Source organism: Pantherophis guttatus, chromosome 2 (assembly GCF_059756535.1).
Source record: "Pantherophis guttatus breed Tessera chromosome 2, ASM5975653v1, whole genome shotgun sequence".
In the NCBI taxonomy this organism is placed as follows: domain Eukaryota; kingdom Metazoa; phylum Chordata; class Lepidosauria; order Squamata; family Colubridae; genus Pantherophis; species Pantherophis guttatus.
The window spans coordinates 22896893-22923795 of record NC_142064.1 but is presented as its reverse complement, the minus strand read 5'-3'; the positions used below and the strand labels follow the sequence as shown (position 1 = coordinate 22923795).

The window sequence follows — 26903 nt, the reverse complement described above, 5'->3', positions numbered from 1 at the left end:
ATTAATACAAAATCACGTGTTTTTGATTCTATGCCTCTGTTTAAACAATCAAGGATTGCATTAGCTTTTTTGGCTGCTGCCGCACACTGCTGGCTTATATTTAAGTGATTGTCCACTAGAACACCAAGGTCATAGTTCCTATTTTTGAGCCAGGTTTAGCCTAATCTTGTACTTGTATCTTTGGTTTTTCCTGCCTAAGTGTAAAACTTTTTTTCACATTAAATTTCATGTTGTTGGATAGGTCCTATTGTTCAAGGCTGTCAAGATGTTTTTGGATCCTGAGCTTGTCTTCTGGGACATTGGCTATTCCTGCCAGCTTAGTGTCATCTGCAAATTTGATTATTTCCCCTTCTATCCCCTTATCTAAGTCATTTATTAAGATATTGAAGAGTAGTGGGCCTAAGACGGAACCTTGTTATACCCACTGCTTTCTTCCCTCCATATAGTAGATGTAGTACCATTAAGGACTAATTGTTGAGTATGGTTTGTCAGCCAGTTACAAAGCCATTTGGTGGTGATGCTGTCTGTCTGACATTTTTCTAGCTTACCAAGAAGTAGGTTTTAGCAGTGGTGAAATGTAAAATTTGTTACTACTGGTTCTGTGGGCGTGGCTTGGTGGTGGGTAATATGACTGAGTGGGTGTGGCCAACTTTTTTTCCCTTTTTAAAACCATTTTTTCTACAACCTCTTTGACTGAAGAGGTTGTAAAAAAAATGCTTTTAAAGCCTCTGACAATCCCAGCTGACTTGCCTGATTGGCAGAAGCTTTTTTTTTTTTTAAGCTTCTGACGATCCCAGCTGACTTGCCTGATCAGCAGAAGCTTTTTTTTCTTTTAAAAACCTCCTCGGCCGAAGAGGTTGTGGAAAAAATGCTTTTAAAAGCCTCTGGTGATCCCAGCTGAGCCCCACGATAATCAGAGCCTTTTTTTTTTACTTTAAAAATCATTTTTTTTTTACTTTAAAAATCATTTTTTCGGCCAAAGAGGTTGTAGAAAAAATGCTTTTAAAAATAAAAAAAAAGCCTCTGATGATTGCATGGTTCATGGGGGGTGGGGGGACGATCCGGTCCGAACCGGGAGCATTTCACCCCTGGGTTTTAGTCTACTTTGTCAAAAGCCTTACTGAAATCTAAGCATATTATGTCCATAGCATTTTGCTGTGGTTTACTAATTTAGTCACTTTGTCAAATAATGAATTAAGATTGGTTTGGCATGATCTGTTTTTACAAACCTATGCTGCCTTCTAGTTGTAACTTTATTTGCTTCTAGAAGTTCACAAATCTATTTTTTAAAATAACTTTTCCAGTATCTTCCCAAGTATTGATGTTAGGCTGATTTAGTCTCTAGTTTCTTGAATCTGGATTTCACACCCCCTCTTTTTTTTTTTTTTTAAGATGAGAACCACAATAGCTGTTTTCCAATCCTCAGGTAGTTTCCCGGTACGCCAGGATTTTTGAAAGAAATGGTACAATGATTCTGAGATAACACTTGCCAGCTCCTTTAGAACTTTGGAATGTAATCCATCAGGTCCCAGTGATTTATATTCATCAAGATCAGAGAGATGTTCTCTTATCATTTTCTTGCTTATTTTAATTTTTATTTCTAATCTGTCTTTTATGGTTAGATTTTTGATAGGTTGGGCTATAGTTTCTTTTTGCATGAAGACTGATGCAAAAAACGAGTTAAGTAACTCTGCTTTCTCTCTACTTGCTTGTTATGTTTATGTCTGCTACGTGTTAATCTATTACAGTTATATTTTGGTTGCTGTGCACTTACCGACTACTTTTCCTGGAACACATACACATCAGTATTAATGGGATAATCAGTAGTAGATAAAGTAGATTGAAAAGCCATTTTTCTGTTGGAAAGAAAATCAGGTACACTTCTATTTAAATGTTTAATTGTAATTCTTCAACACAATAAGACAGATTTCTTAGGCTAAGCTTAGAGAAAAAAAGATTTTTCAATTAATTTTCAGGAAAATAGAAACATAACATTAGTAACCATTTCTTTTTTTTTTTAGTAAAAAGTTTTTTTTAATACACAAACACATAAGCAATGTATTTTTTTTTTCTGAACAGAGTATTGGCCGGTTCATAAATTTAAACAATTTTTCAATACAATTTATATATTCCCTTTTGCCATAATATCTTCCCTTCTTCTCCCTTTTATTCCTTTTCTTTTGAACCCATATTGCCCATTCATCCTAGCTCTAATCTTCACCAAATTCTATTTTTCCCTTCATCTCTATCTGAAACCCCTTAAATTTAAAATCTCATTTGACATATTCCCTAATGTTACAATCGTTCATTTAATATCAAAATAATAATCACTTGTATGACAGGTTTTCCCCCCCCCTCTTTATATACTGACAGTAAACCAAATTGCTTCCTTAGATTTTGTCTCTTATTTTCAAATATTTTATCAAAAATACATATTTCAAACCTCTTAATCATTTCTACTAAAATAATAAGGCAAAAAACATTTTATACCATACATTTTCTTAGATCTTATTCCAAATAATACACTTCAACTTCTTAATAAAAATCAATTACTCATATAACAGTTTCCCTCCCTTTTTTATATAATATTAAATATCTCCAGATAGCATGCTTGTTTTCATAGGTTGGCAAATCTTAACTCGCTAATCTCTGGCTGAAGTCAAGGCAAAAATACATAGTTTTGATTCACTCTCACTCAGCTTCATGAAGACTGCACTACCCACATAACAGAGCCACAGTTGGTGCTACTTATTTTTCGGGAAGTCTCCAGGTAGAAGCAATGGCAAGGAACACTTTGGTACATGACATCCAATAAGCTCCTAGCACAGTGATGGTTAACCTTTTTGCCGTCATGTGCCAAAAGTGGGGGAAGTGCAGGGGGGTCGCACGTGTGTATGCCCACACCCATAATTCAATGTCCCCCACGCCACGCCCCCCCCTGTGCATGTGCGCGCGACCCTCCCCTTCGTGCTTCCCCCGCTTTTGGCACATGATGGCAAAAAGGTTACCTGTGGGCCTGGTAGGCCCGTTTTTTGCCCTCCCCAGGCTCCAGAGGCTTTTTTGGAGACTGGGGAGGGCGAAAAGAGCCTTCCCCACCCCTCTGGAGGCCCTCTGGAGGCTGGAAACAGCCTATTTCCCGACTTCCAGTGGGCCCGGAAGGCCCAAAACTCAGCTGGCCAGTGCGCACATACACTCTGGAGCTGACCTAGGACAACGCTCACGTGCCCACAGATATGGCTCCGCGTGCCACCTGTGGCACACGTGCCATAGGTTCGCCATCACGGTCCTAGCATTCCAGAGACAGTTGAATTTGTCAGTGGTTATAGGTAGTCCTTGACTTATGACCACAATTGAGCCTGAAATGTATGTTGCTAAGCGAAACCATTGTTAACAGCTTGACCAATTTTGCAACCTTTCTTGCCACAAATAAATGAATCACTACAGTTGTTAAGTTAGTAACACAGTTATTAAGTGAATCTGGCTTCCCCCTTGACTTTGCAAATCAGAAGGTGGCAAAAAGGTGATCACATGACCCTGGGACACTACAGCCATCATAAATATGAACCAGATGCCAACCATCCAACTTTTGATCATGTGACACTGCTGCAACGTTTATGTGAAAAACAGTCGTAAGTCACTTTTTTCAGTGCCATTGTAACTTTAAACAGTCACTAAATGAACTACCGTAAATCGAGGACCACCTGCACGGAAGCCTTGGGTTACATCACGGTTAGATATATCTCAGATGTAACCGGTATGGCCATCCTTGAAGAGTCAGAAAACTTTGATTGGTGAATAATGAAAATATATTTCATTTATATTGAATTGCTTCAGCAAATGGGTGCAAGGTGACCCCTGTATTAAAATTGCATTAAAAAGAAAATCAATTGAAAATGTCTTAAAATAATAGCAAACTTTTCACGACTAAAATACCCTGAAATAATAATGCAAGCTTATCCATATATTTTAGAATGTAGAATTCAAGGTTTTAAACTTTTAATCTCAATTTAGGGTCTATCTCAGAAACTGCTTTATTGGTGCAAAGCTTTCTGGGTATTAAGTCTGATGGAATGACTTCTTAAAAATTCATGCTAGCTCAGGCTTCTGTTTATTCTACAAAACTTCCACAAAAGGTGCACTAATACTCACGATATTTTATTAAAAAAAGGAATTAGACCCTACCTTTGCAACTAGGGTTTTTGGCCAGGCTTAATAATATTACTTATTTTAATTGGTTAATTTTTAGACTATTAGCCATCTCCTACATGCTATAGATGGGGAGGGGCACAATGGCTCAGTGATTAAAGACGCAGAGCTTGCTGACAGCCCAAGTTCGAGACCCATATGCTATGAGATGGGAGTGAGCTCCTGTCCTTGCCCCACCTCACTGAGCAATTCAAAAGTATGCAAATATGAGTAGATAAATAGGTACCACTTTGTGGGAAGGTAACAACATTCCATGCGCCTTGGCATATAGTCATGCTGGCCACGTGACCAGCAAATGTCTGGTCTTTGGACACTGATGGCTCCTTTGGCTAAGAAATGGAAATGAGCACCGCCCCAAAAGTCAGACACAGTTGGGCAGGGGAAACCTTTATCTTTACTTGCTATAGATAGGATTTAGAATAGAATAGAGTTGGAAGGGACCTTCAAGGTCTTCTACTCCAGCTCCCTGCTCAAGCAGGAGAACCTATACAATCTCAGACAAGTGACTGTCCAGTCTCTTCTTAAAAACGTCCAGTGATGGAGCACCCATGATTTCTGAAGGCAAGCTGTTCCATTGGTTAATTGTCCTTACTGTTAGGAAGTTTACTCCTACCCTCAAAACGACACTATAGAGCATTGCACACCAGAACAACTAGACACAATAATAGTTTTTTCCCAAACGCCATCACTCTGCTAAACAAATAATTCCCTCAACACTGTCAAATATTTATTAAGGCTGCACTACTATTAATCTTCTCATTGTTCCTATCACCCATCTCCTCTCACTTATGATTGTATAACTGTAACCTTGTTGCTGGTATCCTTAAGATTTATATTGACTGTTTCCTAATATGATTTGATTGCTTATTTGTACCCTATGACTATCATTAAGTGTTGTACCTTATGATTCTTGACGAATGTATCTTTTCTTTTATGTACACCGAGAGCGTATGCACCAAGACAAATTCCTTGTGTGTCCAATCACACTTGGCCAATAAAGAATTCTCTTCTCTTCTCTTCTCTTCTCTTCTCTTCTCTTCTCTCCTCTCCTCTCCTCTCCTCTCCTCTCCTCTCCTCTCCTCTCCTCTCCTCTCCTATCCCAGGTTGCTTCTCTCTTTGATCAGTTTCCAACCATTATTTCTTGTCCTGCCCTCTGGTGCTTTGGAGAATAATTTGACCCCCCCTTTCTTTGTGGCAGCCCCTCAAATACTAAAATACTGCTATCATGTCACCCCTAATTCTTCTTTTCTTTAGACTAGCCAGACCCAAAATCTGCAGCCATTCTTCATATGGTTTAGTCTCCAGGCCTTTGATCATCTTATTCGCTCTTCTCTGAACTTATTCCTAAATCTCAACATCTTCTTTTGTAGTATGGTGATACTACAACTAAAATTGGTTGCAGTATTCCAGGTGTGGTCTTACTAGGGTTTTGTAAAGTGGCATTAATACTTCACGTGAGCTTGATTCTATGCCTCTGTTTATACAACGCAGGATTGTATTAGCTTTTTTGGCTGCTGCTGCACGTAGAAATGTGTAGGAATGCGAATTATTATAGTCAAAATAAATAAAAGACATGGCTCCAAACACACAACCTGCCAAAATTCAAAAGAAGTTCCATGTTTGTACCCATAGTAAATAAATACAAATGAGCAGGACTTACCATCATCTGGTGTAATCACTGACTTAAAGATGACATTGTCAGTATAATTAGGATTGACAGCATAAGCCTGAAGTGCAAAGAAGTACTTTCTATTGGGTTTCAAATGTCTCACTGTGAATTCAGTCTGGTTTGGTTTTTCAATTTTGTAACTGCATATTGTCAGATTACCTGCATTCAAGAAGAAAGTTTAGGCCACAAACAAAAGCCTCACTTGCTCTCTGCAAATATTAATTTTATTGTAAAACGAAAGGCTCTTATGCAGTGGTGGGATTCAGCCAATTCACACCACTTCAGGAGAAACCGGTTGTTAACTTTCTGAGCAGTTTGGCAAACTGGTTGTTGGAAGAAATCATTAAGGCAGAGAACCGGTTGTTAAATTACTTGAATCCTACCACTGCTCTTATGACATCCTAGCATCATCTTCACTGCTACTTTACAATCACTCTTAAAAACCTATTCCTGCTTTTCATAATCAAGCATCATCAAGGATTTTTCAATGTTGTTCTCTTTTTATGTAGGTTCATAACATTCATTATTTGACGACCAAAGACTCAAATGCGGCTTTAACAGTCAACAACATGAATATGACTTGATCGGCATGGGTATGCTGCTGACAAGGAATGGCCTGCAATCAGTCCTTGCTGCCACAGGATTAATCCTACTCACTCTGCGTTAAGGGAAGCAGGAGGGGGCTGTTAGTGCAGAGGAAAGCAGTCCTTGGAACTGTCTTAAGCCATGGCTCCTGGTCTCAAGCCGCAGCCCGTGTGCAGTTATGGATAACACATAACTCAATCTTGCATTCAGTTATCCCACATTGAGTTGTCCCAATGCGAGATGTCCACATAGAGTTGGCCGTGCCAAGGTGGCCACGGTGAGTTGTCTCACAGTGAGTTGGCTGTGGCAAGTGGGCCACAGTGAGTGGGCCTAGACCAGGGGTGTCAAACTCGATCGTGACTTTTTTGCTTTTGCGGAGCCAGGATGGGCGTTAGCCTATGCGGGCCATATTCAGCCCGCATGCCACTAGTTTGACAGGCCTGGCCTAGATCCTCAGGCAAGCCATAATGTGAACTTCCAAGGAATATGACCGACTGATCAGTCTAGGGAAGGAGTCTGCAACCTTAAATACTCAAAGAGCCATTTGGACCCGTTTCCCACAGAAAAGAAAACACCGGGAGCCACAAAACCTGGGCGGGGGTGGCCAACTCCATGTCACTCACTTCCACCAGTCAATAACCCCCTAGCCATGCCTACCCAGCCGGTCATTAGGGCAGAGAACCAGTTGTTAAAAAATACTGGGAACCACAAAATCCTTTTGACATATCTCTGTCTCCCCTCCCTCCCTCCCTCCCTCTCTCTCTGTATCTCTCTATGTCTTTCTCTCTCCCCCTCTCTCTGTATCTCGCTGTCTCTGCCCTGGCTGCTTCTCCATCCCCCGCCATCACCATTACCTTCTCAGGCCAGGCGAGGAGTGACTGGGAGGGGAGGGCGAGGCCAGCCAGTGGTGGGATCACCTGACAGGGAGACACAGCAGAGGGCCCAAAGAGCCGCATGCGGCTCCGAAGCCGCAGGATGCTGACCCCTCGTCTAGGGAGAGTTTCCTTTAGCTGAAGCTTCTTCAGCTAATAGCAAGGGAACTGTGTTCCCTTTGTTTTTATGATTTCCCTGTGTTAGAGAGAATCCTAGAATCACCTCACAAGATCGCCATACAGTCTGCAAGTAGTTTCAGGAGCTGTGCTTCGGAGTAGCTGGTGAACTATTCAGCCGGAGGGGGGGGGGCGGGGGAGACTAATCACTTTGTTGAAAAAGCAGCTGTTTTTTCAAATAGACAGTAAGTCATGCCTTTCATTTCTTAATCACTTTGCGGGATTATTATGTTTACTAATTAAAATAGTTTTTTTTTTAGCTACAGGCTGTTACTCCTTTTTGAAGATCTGCATCATTTTTTGAAACTTTTTTTTATTCTTAAGGAAGAATAAGGAAGAAGGTTGCTGAAAGGAAGCTAAAATAAGGAGGAATGGAGTATCTTTGATGGTGAAATATAAGGACAGAAAGATGTGGCTCTATTTTATTACTTTTAAGTAATTTATTGCTTTGGATTGTTTTGTTGGCTGAAGCTTTCTGATTTTTATGAATTCTCAATGGCTAGGAAGCATTAACTGATTTATTTAAAAAATAACCTACTCCTTGATCACAAGAGGGAGCTAAAATGGAGACAGATGGATTTTTGTCCTTTTGCAAAAAAGTGGCTTGAAAAATATTTAAATAAAACCAGAGATGGTTAAATTGATTGTTTATCCAAAGAAGAGAATGTATCTAATTATATTTCTGTTTGGAAGCCGCTTCTGGATTTACTGCTTGTGATCGAGGGGAAAATGAAACTTTGATGTTGGTTTTTCAGATTAGATAGGTTTGTTGTTATAGAAATGGAACAGTGTATATAACTGTGCAAAAATGAACAGTTGAGGCTGTAATGTTGTTATCTTCTCCTGTGCTAAAAAGAGTCGGAAGTCAGTGCCTTTTCTTTCCTTTTCCCCTTCTACCCTACACTCTCTCTTCTTCCTCTGTTCCTCCCACTAGTTTCCCATTATTTTTATTCTCCTTTGTATTTTATATTTTGATAAAATACAAAAATTGTAAACTGGTAAAAATAATATGTTCATTTTCAGTCTAATAGTATTCACTTGTTCAACAATTGCTTTTAAAACTGGCTTAGCACAATGTGTGGACTGGCACATGGCCAACCTCCCACTGTAGCCTAACCTTGCTAACATTAATAGTAGAAGTTAAACAATGCAACTGGTTAAACGCATAACAACAATTTTAATTTTAAAAAGAAATGTAATGTTGAAAATAAAGAAAAGTCTATCCATCAGCCAATTCTCTTGAAGAGAAAAACCAACCTTCATAAGATGGAGACATTCAGAAAAAAACCAAGTGCAGATCAAAATATACTTGGAATTTTTCGTCCATTGCAACTCTCTAAAGTAGTATTTCTCAACCTTTGCAACTTTAAGAGATATGGATTTCAATTCCCATCATCCTCTAGCCGGACGTCCATACAACTTAAAGTTGCTGAGGTTGAGAAACACTGATTTAGACCTTGAGCTACTATTAGAAATTTTCAACTTTGTTTTTCCTCCTGGATTACCTTCATTTATTTATGAAAAAAACCATGATTTATGAACTACCGTATTTTTTGGACAATAAGATGCACCTGACTATAACACTATAAGAAGAGGAAAACAAAAAAAAAGTTTTTGGCTTCCACGTGCCCCATTTTTGGGCCTTTTTGGGGCCCTTTTCCAGTCTTTTTTCTGCCTGTTTTCAGGCCTTTTTTTCTGCCCATTTTCGAGGCTTTGTTCTGCCCATTTTTGAGGCTTTTTTTGGCCCGTTTGTTTGGAAAAAACGGGCCAAAAAAAGCCAAAGAAACGCCTGAAAAAGGCAAAAAAAAAAAAAAAAAAAAAGGCCCCAAAATGAGGCATGCAGAGGCCAAAAAATTGCCGGTGGGTGGGCGTGGCTTCAGCAATATTCGGTCTATAAGACGTACAGACATTTTTGGAAGACAAAAAAGTGTGTCTTATAGTTCAAACAATATTGTATGTTTCATCTTCTTTTGTACTTAGAAAGACTGTCTACCAACTCCTAACTAAAGCTCACATTTCACTTAAGATATATTAGTCTGGAGAAAGAGGATCACTTACCTGGACGTATTAATGGTTGGGATCCTTGTACTGAACAGCTTTGATTATCCATCTTCATGTAAAGCATGTAACCTCTAATAAAACCAGAGCTGAATTTTTGATCGTATCGTTCCCAAGTGACTCTTAATGAATTTGCAGTGATTTCCTCTATATTACATGAGAGGTAGTCTGGTGGTTCTGGAAAACAGAACATTGACAACTTTTACTATCTATTTGCTATAGGTTTAATCCTTATATCTTTACATTATGATTAAATTTCCATTTGTGTTCAGTACAAAACTCCATTCTGAGAACTGACCATCACAAATCTTGAAAATAAAAATGGAACTAAACTAACCTAGTTGATTAAGGTCTGTTGACCAGACTTTCGTTACTCATTTACATGACTAATGATCATGTAAATGAGAGATCTGTTAGTTTACAAACACCCGGAACAGGAAATTGTCTGGGGTGGATGGTAGAGACAGATAATCCTGGATCAACCAAACTCCAAACAATAGGGATTAACATAGTGTTGTTTAATACAAGAAAAGGCATAGTTAGCACCCCACTGCCATCCATGATACAACTCCTTTAAAAATCCAAGCAGCATCCTGGCATTTTACAGCCAGCTAGTCCACTGATAAGAAGAGGAACAATAAGACTTTTATCTTACTCCTACCACCTGGTGTAGATGGGCAGATAGAACCACTGTAAACATTTACAATAGACAGTCAAGATCAACCCTGAAATGTATCTTTAAGAATGGTGCACATCTGGCTTTCCTTATGCAAAAAAATAATCTGGGCTGATACTGTGAATAAAGACCTAAAGAACAGTTCAATCGTATTTCCTTTTTAAGAATCTGTGAATAAATCCTGTGTTTGCTGAAGCTCAAGAACTGGGAAGCAAACAAGAATTCCCACAGGGGAAACACATTACCCACAGCTCTTCAGTGTTCCATTTTTGCAATCAGACAAGTTACAGAATAAATCAAATTGCTGCTGAACACAGATCACAGCACAACAAAACTGATGTGTATAGCAAATTCTGCACTGACATAGAGGCTGTTTGCTATACATGTGCATAACAAATTGCAGTCATAGTCCAATTTAACATATACAATTTTAGCACAACTTACCCATTTCTTCAAGATATTTAGCCTTCTTTTCCAATAAATAACTTCTATCGTCTTGTATTCCATACACATTAAAAGTGTATCTTACCCCACGTTTGAAGGCATCTAAAATACATTTCAAGAAATATACCGCAAAGAACAAAGAGTTAGGAATATAAAACGATTACAAGTGGAAGCTAGTGATGATGTTTGGGAAAGTTGGGAAATATTGACGTGTTAAGAACTGTATGGAGCCTTTGATTTAATTTTTCTTTTCAAGTGTCATGGGCTTTACCACAAATGTATTTGTCATGAGATGAAAAACTAGCACAAAATGGCTGCCGGTGTGGTTAAGTAAAAAGCTGGAGAGTGAGAGAGTAAATTCACACTGAAAAAGTAAAACACAATACCTCTGTTAACCTTGTGGGAGTCTCCATTTAAATGCTGTGTGGAAAAAGAACCTATATGCCCATAATGTAGTCCTGAGGGAACAGTCTACCTTCCACTAAGGAGCTTTTTGGCAACAGCCCTTCCTGAGGAAATGAATATGATACAATGGACCACTGTCCCGCCATCCAGTTTTCAAAGGACAACTTCTCCCCCTCTTCCTCATTTGAGACACTAATTTGTGACTTGTGTGTCAGAACATCCAAGCTGAAGGAAGTAGCAATATCCTTGCACATTTCACAATTAAGCTTTTTTTAAAAACTTTGTGCATTTTATATTTTTAGTTATTAACATTAATTTTGTATTGCAACTTCTTATGCTGGCCTGTGACCATAATAGAGATTTGATGGATTGATTGGTACCCTTTCAAATATTACATTAGTTTCATGAAATGGGTCAATCCTGGCTGATTCTTGGGTAGGAAAACCTCACTGTAACTGAGAAGTTACAGAAGTTTCTTAATCAAGAAAAAAACAATGGCTAATCGTTTCTATATTGCAGCCAAGGAAGCTATACAGATCTGTCCATAAAATCACTCAAGAAGAATTCATTGTTACAGTAGCTTTAACAACCAGACAACAATGATCTCCTCTGGAATTATTCACTAATGAACTTAATTTTTTCTCACCAGATGTAATGAGATCACTGGACTTGATTTGCCCATACTTCTTCCACTGAAAATCACACAAGGGACCTATGGGCTGGTGGCACCAGTCAACAATATACTGACTGAACTTGCTTTGACGCTTCCAAGAAATATAAATTTTATGTTCTTCATTGTTGTCTGTGGTCTCTTCACTATAATGCACTTTACCTTAAAAAATACAACAATTGTGAGGCATCAGTATCAAAATCTTTAAATGGCGTTCATAATATTTATCTTTCTTTCACACAGCTTTTTGAAGAGAGCTATACAAAAAATGCAAATGTTCTGTTGATCCTCCAACAATATTTGTCAACCTTTGGTGAACATGCATTCTCATTTACCATGAAATCCAGCAATGTTATGGGGACATTCCAGATAAAAATGTCTTCCTGGCATATTTGAACTGTAATCATGTGTAACTAAGAACAAACCCTAGATATACATGTAATAAATAAAACAGTAAAATCGGTTGTTTTGTTTTCTGCTGGCAGAGAAAAGACTCTTACATTTCACGATGTGCCTGTTTGTTTTAAGAATTCAATCAAACAAACCACACTGTAACTCTCAGTGTTTTTTCATTCTGCTGAATCTGAGTGAAAAGCCCATCCCCATTTACATGAAAGTATATCCTATGGAATTAAATGGGATTTTTTTTTAATAAGATTATATTGTCAACTCTGTAGCACAGACCCTGGAACTTCTCTGGGTTTGTGGAAAATGAAATGAACAATACAGAGTTTTAAAAGAAAACTTATGTGTACAAATGTTTTAAATGCATGATATAACCAGTGAGCAAATTGCTAAACATTTTACACAGCAATTATCAACATCATCATCATTTAATGACCCCATAATCCCTCGCGGGATGGAGTCTGGGCAACTGAATGGTGCTAGCAGAATGTTTTAATGGCCGGATGCCTTTCCTGCCGCCAATGCAGAGTTTTGTTCAGCAGATATATTCTCAGTATGCCCAGAGAGAGAAATATCTGCCTCAACCTAGGATCGAACTCACAGCCTCCTGATTGTGAGGCGAGAGCTCCACCTCTAGGCCACCGCATCAGCCAAACATTTTACACTGCAATGCAGTGGATTAAAAAAAAATGTCATGTCCAAGGAGCAGCAGAGTATAAACTGACATATAAAGGCTGAAATCCCAAACATTCAGTCAAACCAAAGGTCATAAGTTTGATAAGAAAGCCAGTTTGGTCTAATGGCTAAGGTACCAGGCTCGAAAACAGAAGACTATGAGTTCAAGTCCAGTTTTTGCCATGAACGCCAACTGGGTGACCTTGGGCCAGCCACTTTCTCTTCAGCCTAACTCACCTCAGAGCAGGAGTGAAATCCAGCAGGTTCTGGAGAACCGGTAGTGGAAATTTTGAGTAGTTCGGAGAACCGGTAGTGGAAATTTTAAATAGTCCTAGTTTGGGTGGGAATGGAGATTTTGCAATATCCTTCCCCTAGGAGTGGGGTGGGAATGGAGATTTTGCAGTATCCTTCCCCTGCCACGCCCACCAAGCCACACCACCCCCATCAAGCCATGTCCACAGAACCGGTAGTAAAAAAATTTGGATTTCACCACTGCATCAGAGGGTTGTTATGGGGAAAATAAGAGGAAGAAGGAACATTAGATATATTTGTCGCCTTGAGTTGTTTAGAAAAATAATAAATTAAATAAATAAATGAGTAATTAATACAATGGGAGGAGAATCTTACTATGTAATCATGGAAATCAACAAGAAAACCTCTCTGGGGTTGTGATATTTCACATTGCTTTCTAGTTCAGGAAAGGAGGATTCAGTGGAGTAACATGTTTAAATGAACACACCATTTTTATCAGTTGCTGGGATGATGATCACAGAGGGAGAGGATGTAGATACACTGTTCTGTGCCCAAACAAGGATTTTGTATGAACGGTTGCCAAGAGAAATTTTTCTGTAGTTCTGTGATGCAGAAACTGAGTCATTGTGACGCTGCATTGAAGGGTCCTCTAAATTTTCCCAGGACAGATGATATTTTTGGATCTTTCCATTAGCACGAAAATCTGAGGATTCCTATGGGCAGGAAACCAAAATTCTCTCAAAAAACATTTCTCATCAATGCACCTTTCTAGAATAGTTTCAAATTGTTTTTCATTACAGACGTTATCAGTTTTCTCACTTTATGGGCAATAGCATACAACATAAAGCTACATCTCTTCTACAGTGGCTTATAGAATATAGACATCCTTGTATCAGGGGTGAAATCCAGCAGGTTCTGACAGGCTCTGGAGAACCGGTAGCAGAAATTTTGAGCAGTTTGGAAAACCAGTAGCGGAAATTTTGAGTAGTTTGGCAAACCGGCAAATACCACCTCTGGCTGGCCCCAGAGTGGGGTAGGAATGGAGATTTTGCAATATCCTTCCCCTGCCATGCCCACCAAGTCACACCACACCCACCAAGCCACGCCCACTGAACCGGTAGTAAAAAAAATTGGATTTCACCACTGCTTTGTATTCAAGACTTGGATCTACGAAGAGAGCAGAATTTCATGCTATTCTTTCATGCACCCTGAATGAACTCTTATTTACTCTATTTATTGTGTGCGGATAATAGAGTAAGCTATGCGGTACGTCAAGCAAGTAGGTAAACTATACATGATTCTGTTGGACACTTTCATGACAGAGGAAACTGTTTTCTCATTCTCTTATATTCTTTTAATAGAAAAGACTTAAACACCCTCAGAAGTTGGCCTTAATGTGAGGGATCAATCCATTAACAATGAAAATGTTGTACTTCCATTTTGCAAAATCTATCACACAGTAATTTACTCTAGAAAAAAAAATCTCACAACCAAAGAAATGTCATTCAAGTTTGTTGTACGATGTCCCATATAATTCTACTTTACAAATATTATTGCTGCCTCATATTTATTTTTGTGAAAAGCAGAATATCTTCTTATAATTTTACCATCCTGTATGTACTTTTCTATGACTTTATCATTACTACGGAATGTTTCCTGTAAGATACCAAGGTTGATGGACATTCTTTGTCTTTCTAAAAAGCACTGTATAGAAGATCATAAATGACCAAATCCAAGATGGATGGAGGAAGTCAATATTTATGGACCATCTGTTGTCCATTTTTAGTCTATTATCTTATTGATTGCTTGTTTCTTACAATTCTTGTTATCCTTCTGTACTTAGCATAGGAAATAGTGTGATGAGTATTCATTTATATACATTTCTATATGTCCTATCAGTTGTATATATATATGGCCAGACTTACCCTCCAGAATACAGTTACATTACGTTGCTTCAAGCCTGAGTTAATATGTCTCCAGACATCAAGCAATCCTGATGGAGCTGAAAATAAAACCATATAAAACAGGATGGAAGTAGGCTTGATGAACAAATGGAAAGAGTATAATTATATAAATACACTGTTATATTAATAGGATTGTCTACACTTTCACAAGTCACAAACACCTGCAGGATGGACACTTGCATTCTTTGATAGTGCTTACAAAATTTTCATCCCAATAACCATTTTTTTCTTACTTTAATTGTCTTTGAAAAAGAGCTGATGGCTATTCTTGAAATAAGAATAAGATAAAGGTAAAGGTTCCCCCACACATGCGTGCTAGTTGTTTCCGGCTCTAGGGGGTGATGCTCATCTCCATTTCAAAGCCAAAAAGCCAGTGCTGTCCGAAGACGTCTCTGTGGTCATGTGGCCAGCATGACTAAACAGAACGCTGTTACCTTCCCACCAAAGGTGGTCCCTATTTTTCTACTTGCATTTTTACGTGCTTTCGAACTGCTATGTTGGCAGAAGCTGGGACAAGTAATGGGAGCTCACTCCATTATGCTGCGCTAGGGATTCGAACTGCTGAACTGCCGACCTTCTGATCGACAAGTTCAGCATCTTAACCACTGAGCCACCGCGTCCCTAGTATAAATAAGAATAAAGAATATAAATTCACAATACAGTATTAATACTGTAAATATCCAATTGAGCGCAGGTAACAACAGAACCTCTCATTTGTGAGTAGAAAAGTGACTTTTATTTACATTCTAGGATCAGTTATCTATTCACAAAGAGAAAAAAAGATCACATTCTCAGACAATACAGGACCATCCTTCACCTATTCCCCAAAAAAGGAGGATTAACCAAAAAGAGATTTATATTAAAATAAAGTTTTGAAAACTGAATAACAATAACCGCTGAGCAAAATGTGCCACCCTTCTAGAGATTCCCCTCCATTCAATTGTGCTGATTTTTGGCTCTAAAAGTCCGTGCAGTTTTCTTGGCTAGGATTTTCAGAAGTGGTTTGCCATTGCCTCCGTCCTAGAGCTGAGAGTGACTGACTGGCCTAAGTCATTCAGCTGGCTTTGTGCCTAAGGCAGGACTAGAACTCAGTCTCCTGGTTTCTAGCCTGATGCCTTAAGCACTAAACCAGGGGTCAGCAACCCACGTCTCTGGAGCCGAGTCTCTGCTGTGGCTCTGTCACCGGTCGGCTCCACAAGTGATAGGGCTTTTGGTTAGGACAGGTAGAGGAAAAAGGATGCTGCGTTAGGAGGAGACTCTATGGTGGGGGAACCGGACTTCCGGTTGGCTCCAGAATGGGGGGGGGGGCACCTTCCGGTTAGGTTTGTAGCTCTTTGAGTGTTTAAGGTTGCCGGCCCCTGCACTAAACCAAACTGACTTTCTTCTGGAGATTCCAGGAGATAAATAAACAAGTAAAAGAGGCGTAATGAGGTCAGGCACCAGGCTGGGTAAAGTGGATCACACACTAAGCTCAATTTTCCCACCAGACAGTGACTTATATATTCTTGCACTGGAGTGTTATTATATCTCTTTCATTAACATAGAAGGCAGAGCATTAAATCTAGCAACCAGAAGGTTCTCCAATGAGACAACTCTGAGATATTATTTAAGTATCTAATCTGGAAGTTTGTGGGAAGTCACTAGATATATCTGTAACTAATTTACTAAAAGCTCTTAAGATTCTTCAGGACAAAATAAAAGTCCCTCTAACTTCACTCTTGCCAGGCTAATTTATATGTGATTGAATTTCTGGAAGATTATAGGGTTGCTCTTATGATAGCTCTAATTCTGAAAATACTGCCGCTTATTTTTTTTGGGAGATAATTAGGCTAAGAACATAATAATATAAGTAAGCTTCTGGCAGATCAGATCCCTGGTTCATTTAGTCCAGCAATCTCTTGTCAAAGCTGCCAGGGTTGAGTAACATTGAGTTATTCATCTATGTATAGGAGCTGCAGAAATACCTTGCATAAAATCTGATCATTGCTTATCAGGGAAGTTTATGTCAGTAATAATTTTAAAAGTGCAAGGCATTTGTGTTTGTAACATGCAGATTTGATAAGCGGATGCTTGAGGAAGAAATATCAGATACAGAAGGATAGTTTTTAATATAGTCTGTAGTCCTGTAGTCCTCGACTTACAACTGTCCTTTAATGATAGTTATGATGGCCATAGGAAAAAAAAATGATTTCATGACGCATCCTCAAAGTTATGACCATCACACCTACCCTCCGGTCACGTATTCACAATTTGAATGCTTGGCAACCAGCTCGCATTTACAACAGTTGAAATTTCCTGCAGCCACGATCACAATTTGCAACTTTCCCAGCTGGCTTCCAAGAAGCAAAGTCAACTGGGGAAGCTGGATTCATTTAAGGACCACATGATTCACTTAACAATGTCATCTGCTTAATGACTATGGTAAAATGGTCATAAAATCGGGCCCAGTCATGTGATGATTTGATTAATGACCACATTGCTTAGCAACCGAAATTCCATCGCAATTGTGGTCTTAATTCAAGGACTTCCTGTATAGGCTTGATTGGGTAGCCAATGTCTAGAATTACTGAATTTATGTAGTCCAGCTTGAGGTTCTCCAGAACAAAGACACGACTGTCATCACCTGCTTACTAGGTTAATTGGCTATGGAATAGTTGAAGTTAATTTCAATAAAAACATTAATTCTTTAAAAAAAACACTCCCCCACTCAGATTTGTAATATTTGGCAAGATTACATATCCAAATGTAACTGAGTGGATATATGTATGGCAATTGAATCAAGATATACTTTCTTTGTCTTCTGAAGAACAATGGTTTTGATCAGTGGTGGGATTCAGCCAGTTCGCACCTCTTCCGGAGAACCGGTTGTTATCTTTCTGAGCAGTTTGGCAAATTGGTTGTTGGAAGAAATCATTAGGGCAGAGAACCGGTTGTTAAATTACTTGAATCCCACCACTGGTTTTGACTAAACTCTTTCCTGATTATCTATGCCTTGATATTTAGTACCCGCCCAATGTGTTGGCCTTTCAACCCTCTGTCTGCGCTAGCTGGAGATAATGGAAGTTGTAGCCCAAGTACTTGGAGGATGCCAGACAGGGAAGATGACAAAATACTCTTAGCTTTCACGTCCCTTAAACTTTTCTTCCGCAACAGAATGCTCACCAGCTTCAGTGGTCTCAGCAGTTATGCTCTCTGTCCAGCTACTCCATTTCCAGAAGGGACTGACATCTGCAGCACAGCGTACTTTAAACATATAGTTTGTAGCAGGCTGCAGTCCACCCAGTTGGAAGTGGAAATGGGAATCCGAATCGGACTGCGCTGTGATATTGTACTGCAAAATACAAAGAGCAAACTTGTGAAGAGGTCAAATACTATCTTTCTGTGGGATTACTTTTTTTTTCCTGAAATGTAACTACAGATGGCAGCATCTAATAAATTTTGACCTATCCCCAAAAAAGCTAAGCAGGGTCAGATCTGCTTTGGGTTTGGACTTGAGTCCATCAGAAAGTCCAGAACTGTAGGCTACACTGAAAAATCTAAACAAATCTTGAAAGGCAGCAATTGCAAGCCACTTCCTGGAGGTATATTACCTCCAAGAAACCTACAGAGAAAGATCTATGAAGCCACCAAGACTAGAATTTGATCTGAAGTAATTGTTTTCATTATTTTAATTGCTTTTTAAAAAATTCCTATCTACCCATGGTTCCCCGAAAATAAGACCTTGTCTTATATTTTTTTGAACCCCGAAATAAGTGCTTGGCCTTATTTTCAGGGAGGTCTTATTACTTTGGGGCGTATGGAGCAAGATGGGGCTCCTCTTACCATCTTAACTGATTTCCAGTTCTGCGTTTAAATATTTTCGGGGAGGGCTTATTTTCAGGGGGAAGCTTATTTTAGCGCATGTACTCAAAAGCCCAATTGGGCTTATTATCAGGGGATGTCTTATTTTCGGGGAAACAGGGTACATTTCTAATCAACTTAAACTCTAAAAAGTTTAATTTACACATTTAATCCCAATGTTTGTCTAAAGGGTTCCTCTCATTCTTTGGAACAGATCTGGGGGCCCTGCAGGCAAGATAACATTAGATTCGCCAACAATTTCTGGGCCACTAAGAGGACACCACTGGATATAACCCACTATTTGATGGCTTCCTAAAGGATGGCACTTAGCAACAGCACTTAGACTTACATACCGCTTCACAGTGCTTTACAGCCTTCTCTAAGCGGTTTACAGAGTCAGCATATTGGCTCCAACAATCTGGGTCCTCAGATAACGGATTTACTGTTTATGAGAGGATGAACTGTGCCATGACTGAGATTTAGGTTGGAGTGTGTCTAAAGCGGGGGTCAACAACCCGCGGCTCTGGAGCTGCATGTGACTCTTTCATCCCTCTGCTGTGGCTCCCTGTCGCCGGTCAGCTCCACAATTGATAGGGCTTTCGGTTAGGACAGGTATGGAAAAATGGATGCTGTGCTAGGAGGAGACTCTATGGTAGGGGAACCAGACTTCCGGTCAGCTCCAGAATTGAATGGGAGGCTTCGGGTTAGGACCTTTGTGGCTCTTTGAGTGTTTACAGTTGCCGACCCCTGGTCTAAAAGTTAGAGTTTTTGGCTGTTTTGCAATTGTAACATAGAAAACTAAAAGGGTTTTGAATTAAACAAGACACATGTAAATAACCACCCCAGACTTCTCATGCAAGGTTTATAACAGGCCGGGGAGAGTTGCTATTACTTTATATAGATATTGATGCTTCTCACCTTATTCTCACCAACATTGATCTGGCATAGAAATGATAGGCTTGCATTTATTGATTTTATCTGCCAAGATAACTGAATGAAAGTAGCATTTAGATGATCCACTGATGGTTTACCGATAATTACAGGACGAACTGGTTGAAAAGAGAAAAATGAAGGAATATGAGAATTCTAAAAAAAAAGTAAATCAATGCATTGGACCATAAAATCAGATAAATCAATCAATCAATCAATCCAAAATTGCTTTATCATTCATGGACATCCCTTCTCTGTCTTGAAACTCCAAAAGATCTTCAGGCATAAGAATGATTCCATTTACCAAGCATTATCTTTTTTTCTACTTTCTTCACTTCAGTTTATTTTGCTTTTACTTCAGAGTTGTTTTCTCTTCCCTTTCATTCCCATTAGTGAAGTGTGCCCAATTTCCCAACACAGTGGTTGCAATTCCTGAAGACAGGAAAAGAAGGACACAAAGAAAAATGGTCTCTTTTTCCTCCTGCAGAAATGAGGAAGCTAATCATAATTTCCTTGGCACGATGGGGCTCAATGGAATGTGTCAAATCTTAGCCAAACAAATCCAATCTACATTCCTTGGTGTGAATGCTTGTCACTTGAGCCTTCTGGGTGAGGAAACATCATGAAGGGTGAAAGGCAACAGGAACAAATCCTACTAAAGGAATCCCAAAAGCTGAATTAATAACAGCTTAAAGTAAATCAGGAGGAGAAAAGCAACAGGACCAGTCCAGCAAACTACAAATTCTAATTGCTTAAATCACGCAATGGCACCTTTTGGAGGTGAGGGTCACAGCAAGCAGAACCCTGCACACAATACCACAACACAAGCCTTATCCCTTTCGTACATCTTGTGTGTAAAAAAGGGGCTTTATGACATTATGTCTGTTCTGACCCACCTTTTCCCCCGTTTCCCCCCCGTTTTGAACCCCCTGTTCTCACCCCCCTTTTGTGGAAATCAACGATTCTTCCCCAACATAGTATTCTCCAGATGTGTTATGAATACAGCTGCAAAACATTAACATGTAGGTCATCAGATTAGACAAGAATGGGCTAAATGTCATGTTTCTTTGCCATGTTCTCATTTGTTCTGCTTTTCTCAACAGCAGAGAGATGATCAATCTTTATTTATCAGTAAGCAAACAACAGCAGAAGAAATAGCATATTCCTGCAATTTCAACTTCTCCAGATCTTTGTTTGTGAGATAGCCAATTCTATTAGCAAGAACCAATCCATAACATTAATTTTTATTTGACATTTTCACCCAGCTGCAGTGTGCAAAAGTATTTCATACTCTTAAGACTGTGACAATAGGACGAAATACAAAAATTAGTAAGAAAATCAACCCTTACCTGTGTGCATTACATTAAAACTAAGCTGCTCATGTTTCTGTCCAAGGCAATTTCTGGAGGTTAACCTTACATTGTATAGGAATTGGTCGTCCCTCTTGAATGAACAACTCTTTTGGAACTTTGTACTGCAATATATTTTTGTAGAAGAGCTTTCAAAAAATAGGACGGGAGGGAGAAAAGACAGTATTTATTCCATTTGCAGACCAAAATAATGCATTAAAGAAATGTCCACCTTAGCTTACAAGTTCAAGATTTATCTCTAAGCCACTATAAATTTCAATATATCTATTTTAGTACAGGCATACAATAATCTTAAGCAAAATGTCAACGGTTTCCTCCATTCAAGTTAAATATGCAAATAGCAGGTTTGTTTTAACTTTCCTACAGTCACCATTCTCTTTTATACAAGACAGATTTTGTGTCCTGGCATCAAGGTCTTCAGCATCCCCAAACATTCCTTTTTAAGATACTCCATAAATCCTGATATAACTAGTCTAAGCTCCTTCATATTATGCTTTGGATTGACTTTGACTGATTTGAGAATACTTACACATCAGACAGAATAAACTCCATTGGACAGACTTCCTCAAAGTAATCAGTTTTCTCTACACATCCAGGATTCCAAGTACATCTAATATTAATCATGTCTTCAGTTTCACAGCTCAGATGTTGGGGTTTATCAGGCTGCCCTATTAAAACAAGTTCAGATTCATGTTACTTTCTTATATATTTCATCTACACAATTATTTTCCAAACAAGTCAAGTTGTTCATCTTGTTTTCCTCTCCCCACAATTACCAGCAGAAAGATGACCCATACAAGCATTGGGAACTGAATCCCACCCCATCTTCGGCATCTTTTGTCACCTTTATTCAAGGATGTTTCCAATAACTATTGGCTGATAAAGATTATAGAGTGATATAGTTTGCTTGCCCTGCTTTATTCTGAAAGGGAAATTGGCTCACCCTAGTATTTCATTGATTTTTTAAAATAAATTTATGTTTAATATAAATTTCATCAGGAATTCAGAACAGCATTATAGTGCTTCCTCATCTTGTCTTTATCCAGAATGTCAGGCACAAGCAACCAGAGCCACTTACAAATAGCTAACATCAGCAACTATATTATCTACCACCTATGCTACAAGAATTGTACCAGACTGCTTGCTTTCCTCTGGGAATAACCAGATAAAGTTTTATGGATCTTGGGGAAAAGATTATCAGGCTTATGCCACTTGCAGCTGCACGACGACTCCGAGCTGAGTCCTCAGTTGACCCCTCCTTCTAGCCTAGCCAGCAGTTTCCCAACAAAAGCTTGGGAAATTGGTTGGTCTGAGAGACTGGCACAAAATGACCCCCTGAGCTTCTGAGATCAGCTAGAACTTGATTCTTCCTGCTCTGATTATATTATTTCCACTCAAAAAAGTCACATACTCATTCCTAACCAATGTTATATATGTCCAAGATTATCTGCAATTATCCAAGTGGGTTCACACCATGATAACTTTTGGTTATATGTTCCTTTCTTTTCTAGTCTTTTTGCCATTGGAAAAGTGAGAGAATTATTATTGATTGATGGAGAGCAAGAAGAAAGGTCTTTTGCAACAGCAACATGTGGTCAATTATTGCTGACTTCTGCAAAATGTAATAGGTTTGGCCCTTATTAGTGATGGATGGGAGAACACCTGAAAATCCTAGTGGAGTAGATTGAGAAGTAGAAAAAACAGAAGGCAGCAGTGAGAATCCACTTCTCTATTGTTGCTAAGGAAAGGACATGAATATAATTATGAGCGTTCACTCCCAACTCAAAGAAGGAGGCTACCTAAAAGTGAGAGGAAACGAGCAGCAGATCAGAATGGCCACCCTATTCTATACATGCCTCATGGTTTTGTATACAAAAGGATCACCACTGCAGTATCCTGGTATTGATTTCCTAAATTTAAAGGTAGACAGATGCCCCATTATAGCCTGGCCTTTATTTGAAGACCAGCCCTTTGGACAAACTAGGGCTATCATTTCTTGTGATAGATGCTGCGGGAAGGAGATGAAGGGTACACAAAGTGTGGTCCTCTCAGCCCTTCCTAAAGTAGCCTCCTATCCATCCCCTGCAATGGAAGTCCATTCAGTTGCCAATCCTAAGTGTTCCTTGCTAGGGAATGGGAAGAAGCAGTATCTCTTTGCCTGGGACTCGATGCTACCTTTATCTTGGGAGATGGGCTCTCTCAGCTCTTCCTGAGCTAGATGAAATGGAAGAAAAGAGGCTTTAGCATATCTTTAGGCAACCTTTGGGTCCAAGAACCACAGAAGTAGCTGGACTGATGTGTAGTAGTGACTACACATCACTATTCAATCATCCATTCATATACACTTGAAAGTCTCCATGCATGCACTATTATTTTACATATCTGTCTTCCAACCTGCTATTGGCAGCAGAGAACTGATGATCATTAGATCATCAAACTGCTGGAAGCAACTAGATTACATTTGCTTATATAAGCAGCCACAGGAAATTAAAGAGCCTTGGTGGTGCAGCAGACTAAAGCACTGTTAAGTAACACCAGCTGCCTGCAATTACTGCAAGTTCGAATCTCACCAGGCTCAAGGTTGACTCAGCCTTCCATCCTTTCAAGGTAGGTAAAATGAGGACCTGGTTTGTGGGGGCAATAAGCTGACTTTGTATAAAAAAGAACACCGCTTAGGGGCCCCCCGAAAGCCCTACTAAGCAGGTATATACAAAAGTATGAAGGCTATTGCTTAACGCATTGTAAGCCACCCTGAGTTTCCGGAAAAAGGGCGGCATATAAATAGAACCAATCAATCAATCAATCAATCAATCAATAAATACTCCCTTTTGGCAAGCAACCCCCCCCTCAAAAAAAAAAGCAAAAATAACACCCAGTTTTTTGTGTTTTCTAGAGCTATCCATGGTCCAAGCACGCTTTACGGCATGAATTATTTCAGTATTGCAGAAAATTCAGCAAAATCATAAAGACAAATTTTAAGATTAAAATTCAAAGCGGTTCTAGTTAAAATAATCCTGTTCTCTCTCCAGCAGAGAAAAGCAATGTGGGATCCTCCTAATGTTACTAGATCGTAACTGCCATAATCTTTGATCACTGGCCATGTTGGCTGGGATTACTGTTATCTGAAGTCCAGGCCCTTTGTAACAACCCAGAATATCCATAGTGACAAGCAATAAGACTGAAAATTTTCTGCTTACTGTTGAGGTAGAGATAAGTTTGTGATGGATTTATACTGCCATTAAAACCACAAGTGAGTTGAAAGCGACGAGGGAATGAAGAGTCAGGCTTTCTAGTAAAAAATATTCGTTGCTGGTTTGTCTTGTTGTGTTCCTTGTAAAATGTATAAGTAGCTACAATTTTATTTTTCTTCGCAATGCAGCAAAATGTGATGTTGGAACCTCGCTCAAATACTTTTTCCTCAGGAAAGATGTGATTTTTTTCATTACTGAGAGCATCTGGGCCTGCACAAAAGTTACAGAGAAAAAGAAGATTGAATATTCTTCATTTAATTATTTTATCGTTCAAAGGGTTCTTTGAACATTTTTCATCAGAAAAATGAAAAACCTCCATTTGAGCAAAGTGCCATAATCTTCACTTGGAATTCTGGCAGTTGCCAGTTCCGGCAGTTGCCAGAATATCTGGAGGGCTTCAGGTTGCATAAAGCTGCCATAGAGTTAGTTGCCATTATTCGTCCTCCATATGGCCAACTGGGAGACTGAGTTGAGAGGTAGATGAACTGTTCTAGGCTGAGAATGTTCATGGCAGAAATAAGATTCAAACTGTGCTATCTTTGACTAAATGCTATTATGTCAGTGGCCCCCCAACCTTTTGGGCATCAGGGACATGGAGAGAGGTTTTTCTGTAGACGGGAGGGGATGTGGTTTAATGTGATGCCTGCATCACATGGATGGGGCTTCACTTGTTTATACGGCCCAATTTCTGGCATGCGGTACACCGGTGCTGGTCCATGAACTGGGGGTTAGGGACGCCTGGTCTAGGTTATTGTAGAAACATCCATGAGGATCAGCTGAACTGCAGATACAGTAGCATGTATGCAGATTTACAACCAGGAGTTCTCCATGAGAGGAGAATTCTGATCATGTTTTTTTTCCAAGCAGAACATAAACTACACTTGATTTCTATTATCCCAGAATACTGGTAGGTGGATTCTAGTTGAATGCTATAGGGAAAAACCTGATGGTTTCCCTATGCCCAGAATAGGTGACTTATTAAATCCATTAAGTGAGACTAATTACTCATCTTACATTTAAGCATGGACTATGGGCGAATAAATGCCTCTGAAGAAAATCTCCCAGAAGAAAATAGCTTTTGCTGGTTTTTTAAAGGACTGTTGCAGTTTATTAAAATGCTCGTTGTTCTCACGGGGCATTTCCAAACCTTCAAAAGCTGATGTTTTAGTGGGGGGAATGGGGCATAACTATCCCTGAGCCTCAAATTGCTCAATGTTACCCACGGATGTCAAACTCATGGCGTCACGTTGCCATCTCATGACGTATCACAACATTTTTTTCCCTCCGTGGGGGTGGGGGTGGCCTGCATGCAACGCATCTGGCCCATGGGCCGCCAGTTTGATAACCCTGCCCTACATACACTAATTCCCTGTCCTAATAATAAGGTAATTATTTGTGAAGTATCCCAAAGGTACTTTTTCAAGAGGTAACTGGACTTCTTTGCTTTTCTTTGAAGATGTTTTTCTTTTCATCCAAGAAGATTCTTCAGCTCTGACTGGTGGGGACTGGAAGGATGACAGCTGGTTATTTGCATTCTTTACACTACTCAGGTGACCCTGAGGACACAGATAAATCTCCAAATGGCCTCAACTCCTCTCTAAAAAAAATGCAAATGACCAACTATCTGCAAGGAATATAAATCCTTCCATTCCCCACCATCCAGTCAGAGCTGAAGAATCTTCTTGGATGAGAAGCAAAACGTCTTCGAAGAAAACCAGAAAGTTCAGTTGCCTCTTGAAAAAGCACCTTTGGGACAACCATGACCTGGATGACTGAGCATCTCCATAGACATATTTGTGAAGAGGAACAAAAAACAGGAACAGAAATTCAACATGTCCAAAAAAGGAGAAGTTAGAGACACTGCACAATGTAGTACACCTTTCTTTTTTACTGGTAATTGGAATTTACCATTTGCTGCTACCCAATCAGTCCAGTTACTCCAAATTTTAGAAGATGTCATTCTGCTCCTTATTCTGGCTTCATGAGTTGCACATTGCAAGGGTACCTCAGAGATAAAACTCCATTGGTGATGTTGCCTTGATTTATTGAGAACTGTTGTGTAATTCACCTAGAAGTACACCATAAGACAAGCTAATTAAAAAGGAACCCAAACCAATGAGACAATAGACTTTGGGTCTTTTAAACAAAGTCTGGTTACTTGCCTGGTTACCTTCCCCAAACAGAGTCAGCTTAGTCTATACAGTACATGTGAACACAAGATACACTGGAGAACCTTGCTAGAAATTAGAAGGTAATATCCAAAATGACTGCTCCAGCATTAAAGAACAGCTAACGTCTGACCAGGATGTCTTCCTTTTTGTGTTTTCAGAATTCAGTCAAGTATGCAATTTTTTAAATGATGGTTCCCAGTTGCCATGAATTTTAGGAGTACAATTTTGTATTCCTGGTGTAAAATTTTACGTACTAGAATGCTCACTGACTTTGGCTAGGGTG

At 39.3% G+C, this 26903-nt stretch overlaps 1 protein-coding gene across 1 annotated transcript in view; it reads right to left on the bottom strand.

Annotated features, from left to right (window-relative positions):
• Positions 1 to 26903, bottom strand: part of LOC117679135 (oncostatin-M-specific receptor subunit beta-like) — a 52508-nt gene that overhangs the window by 5688 nt on the left and 19917 nt on the right. Inside the window, exons 5-17 of the mRNA XM_034440773.3 lie at positions 26358 to 26517; positions 24396 to 24659; positions 21728 to 21866; positions 21178 to 21326; positions 19817 to 19947; positions 18221 to 18389; positions 15020 to 15096; positions 13582 to 13807; positions 11739 to 11924; positions 10688 to 10789; positions 9568 to 9744; positions 5867 to 6034; positions 1775 to 1856 (exon numbers count right to left, since the gene is read on the bottom strand). Coding sequence (XP_034296664.2) covers positions 1775 to 1856; positions 5867 to 6034; positions 9568 to 9744; positions 10688 to 10789; positions 11739 to 11924; positions 13582 to 13807; positions 15020 to 15096; positions 18221 to 18389; positions 19817 to 19947; positions 21178 to 21326; positions 21728 to 21866; positions 24396 to 24659; positions 26358 to 26517 — 2030 coding nt within the window. The remainder of the gene's footprint in view (positions 1 to 1774; positions 1857 to 5866; positions 6035 to 9567; positions 9745 to 10687; positions 10790 to 11738; positions 11925 to 13581; positions 13808 to 15019; positions 15097 to 18220; positions 18390 to 19816; positions 19948 to 21177; positions 21327 to 21727; positions 21867 to 24395; positions 24660 to 26357; positions 26518 to 26903) is intronic.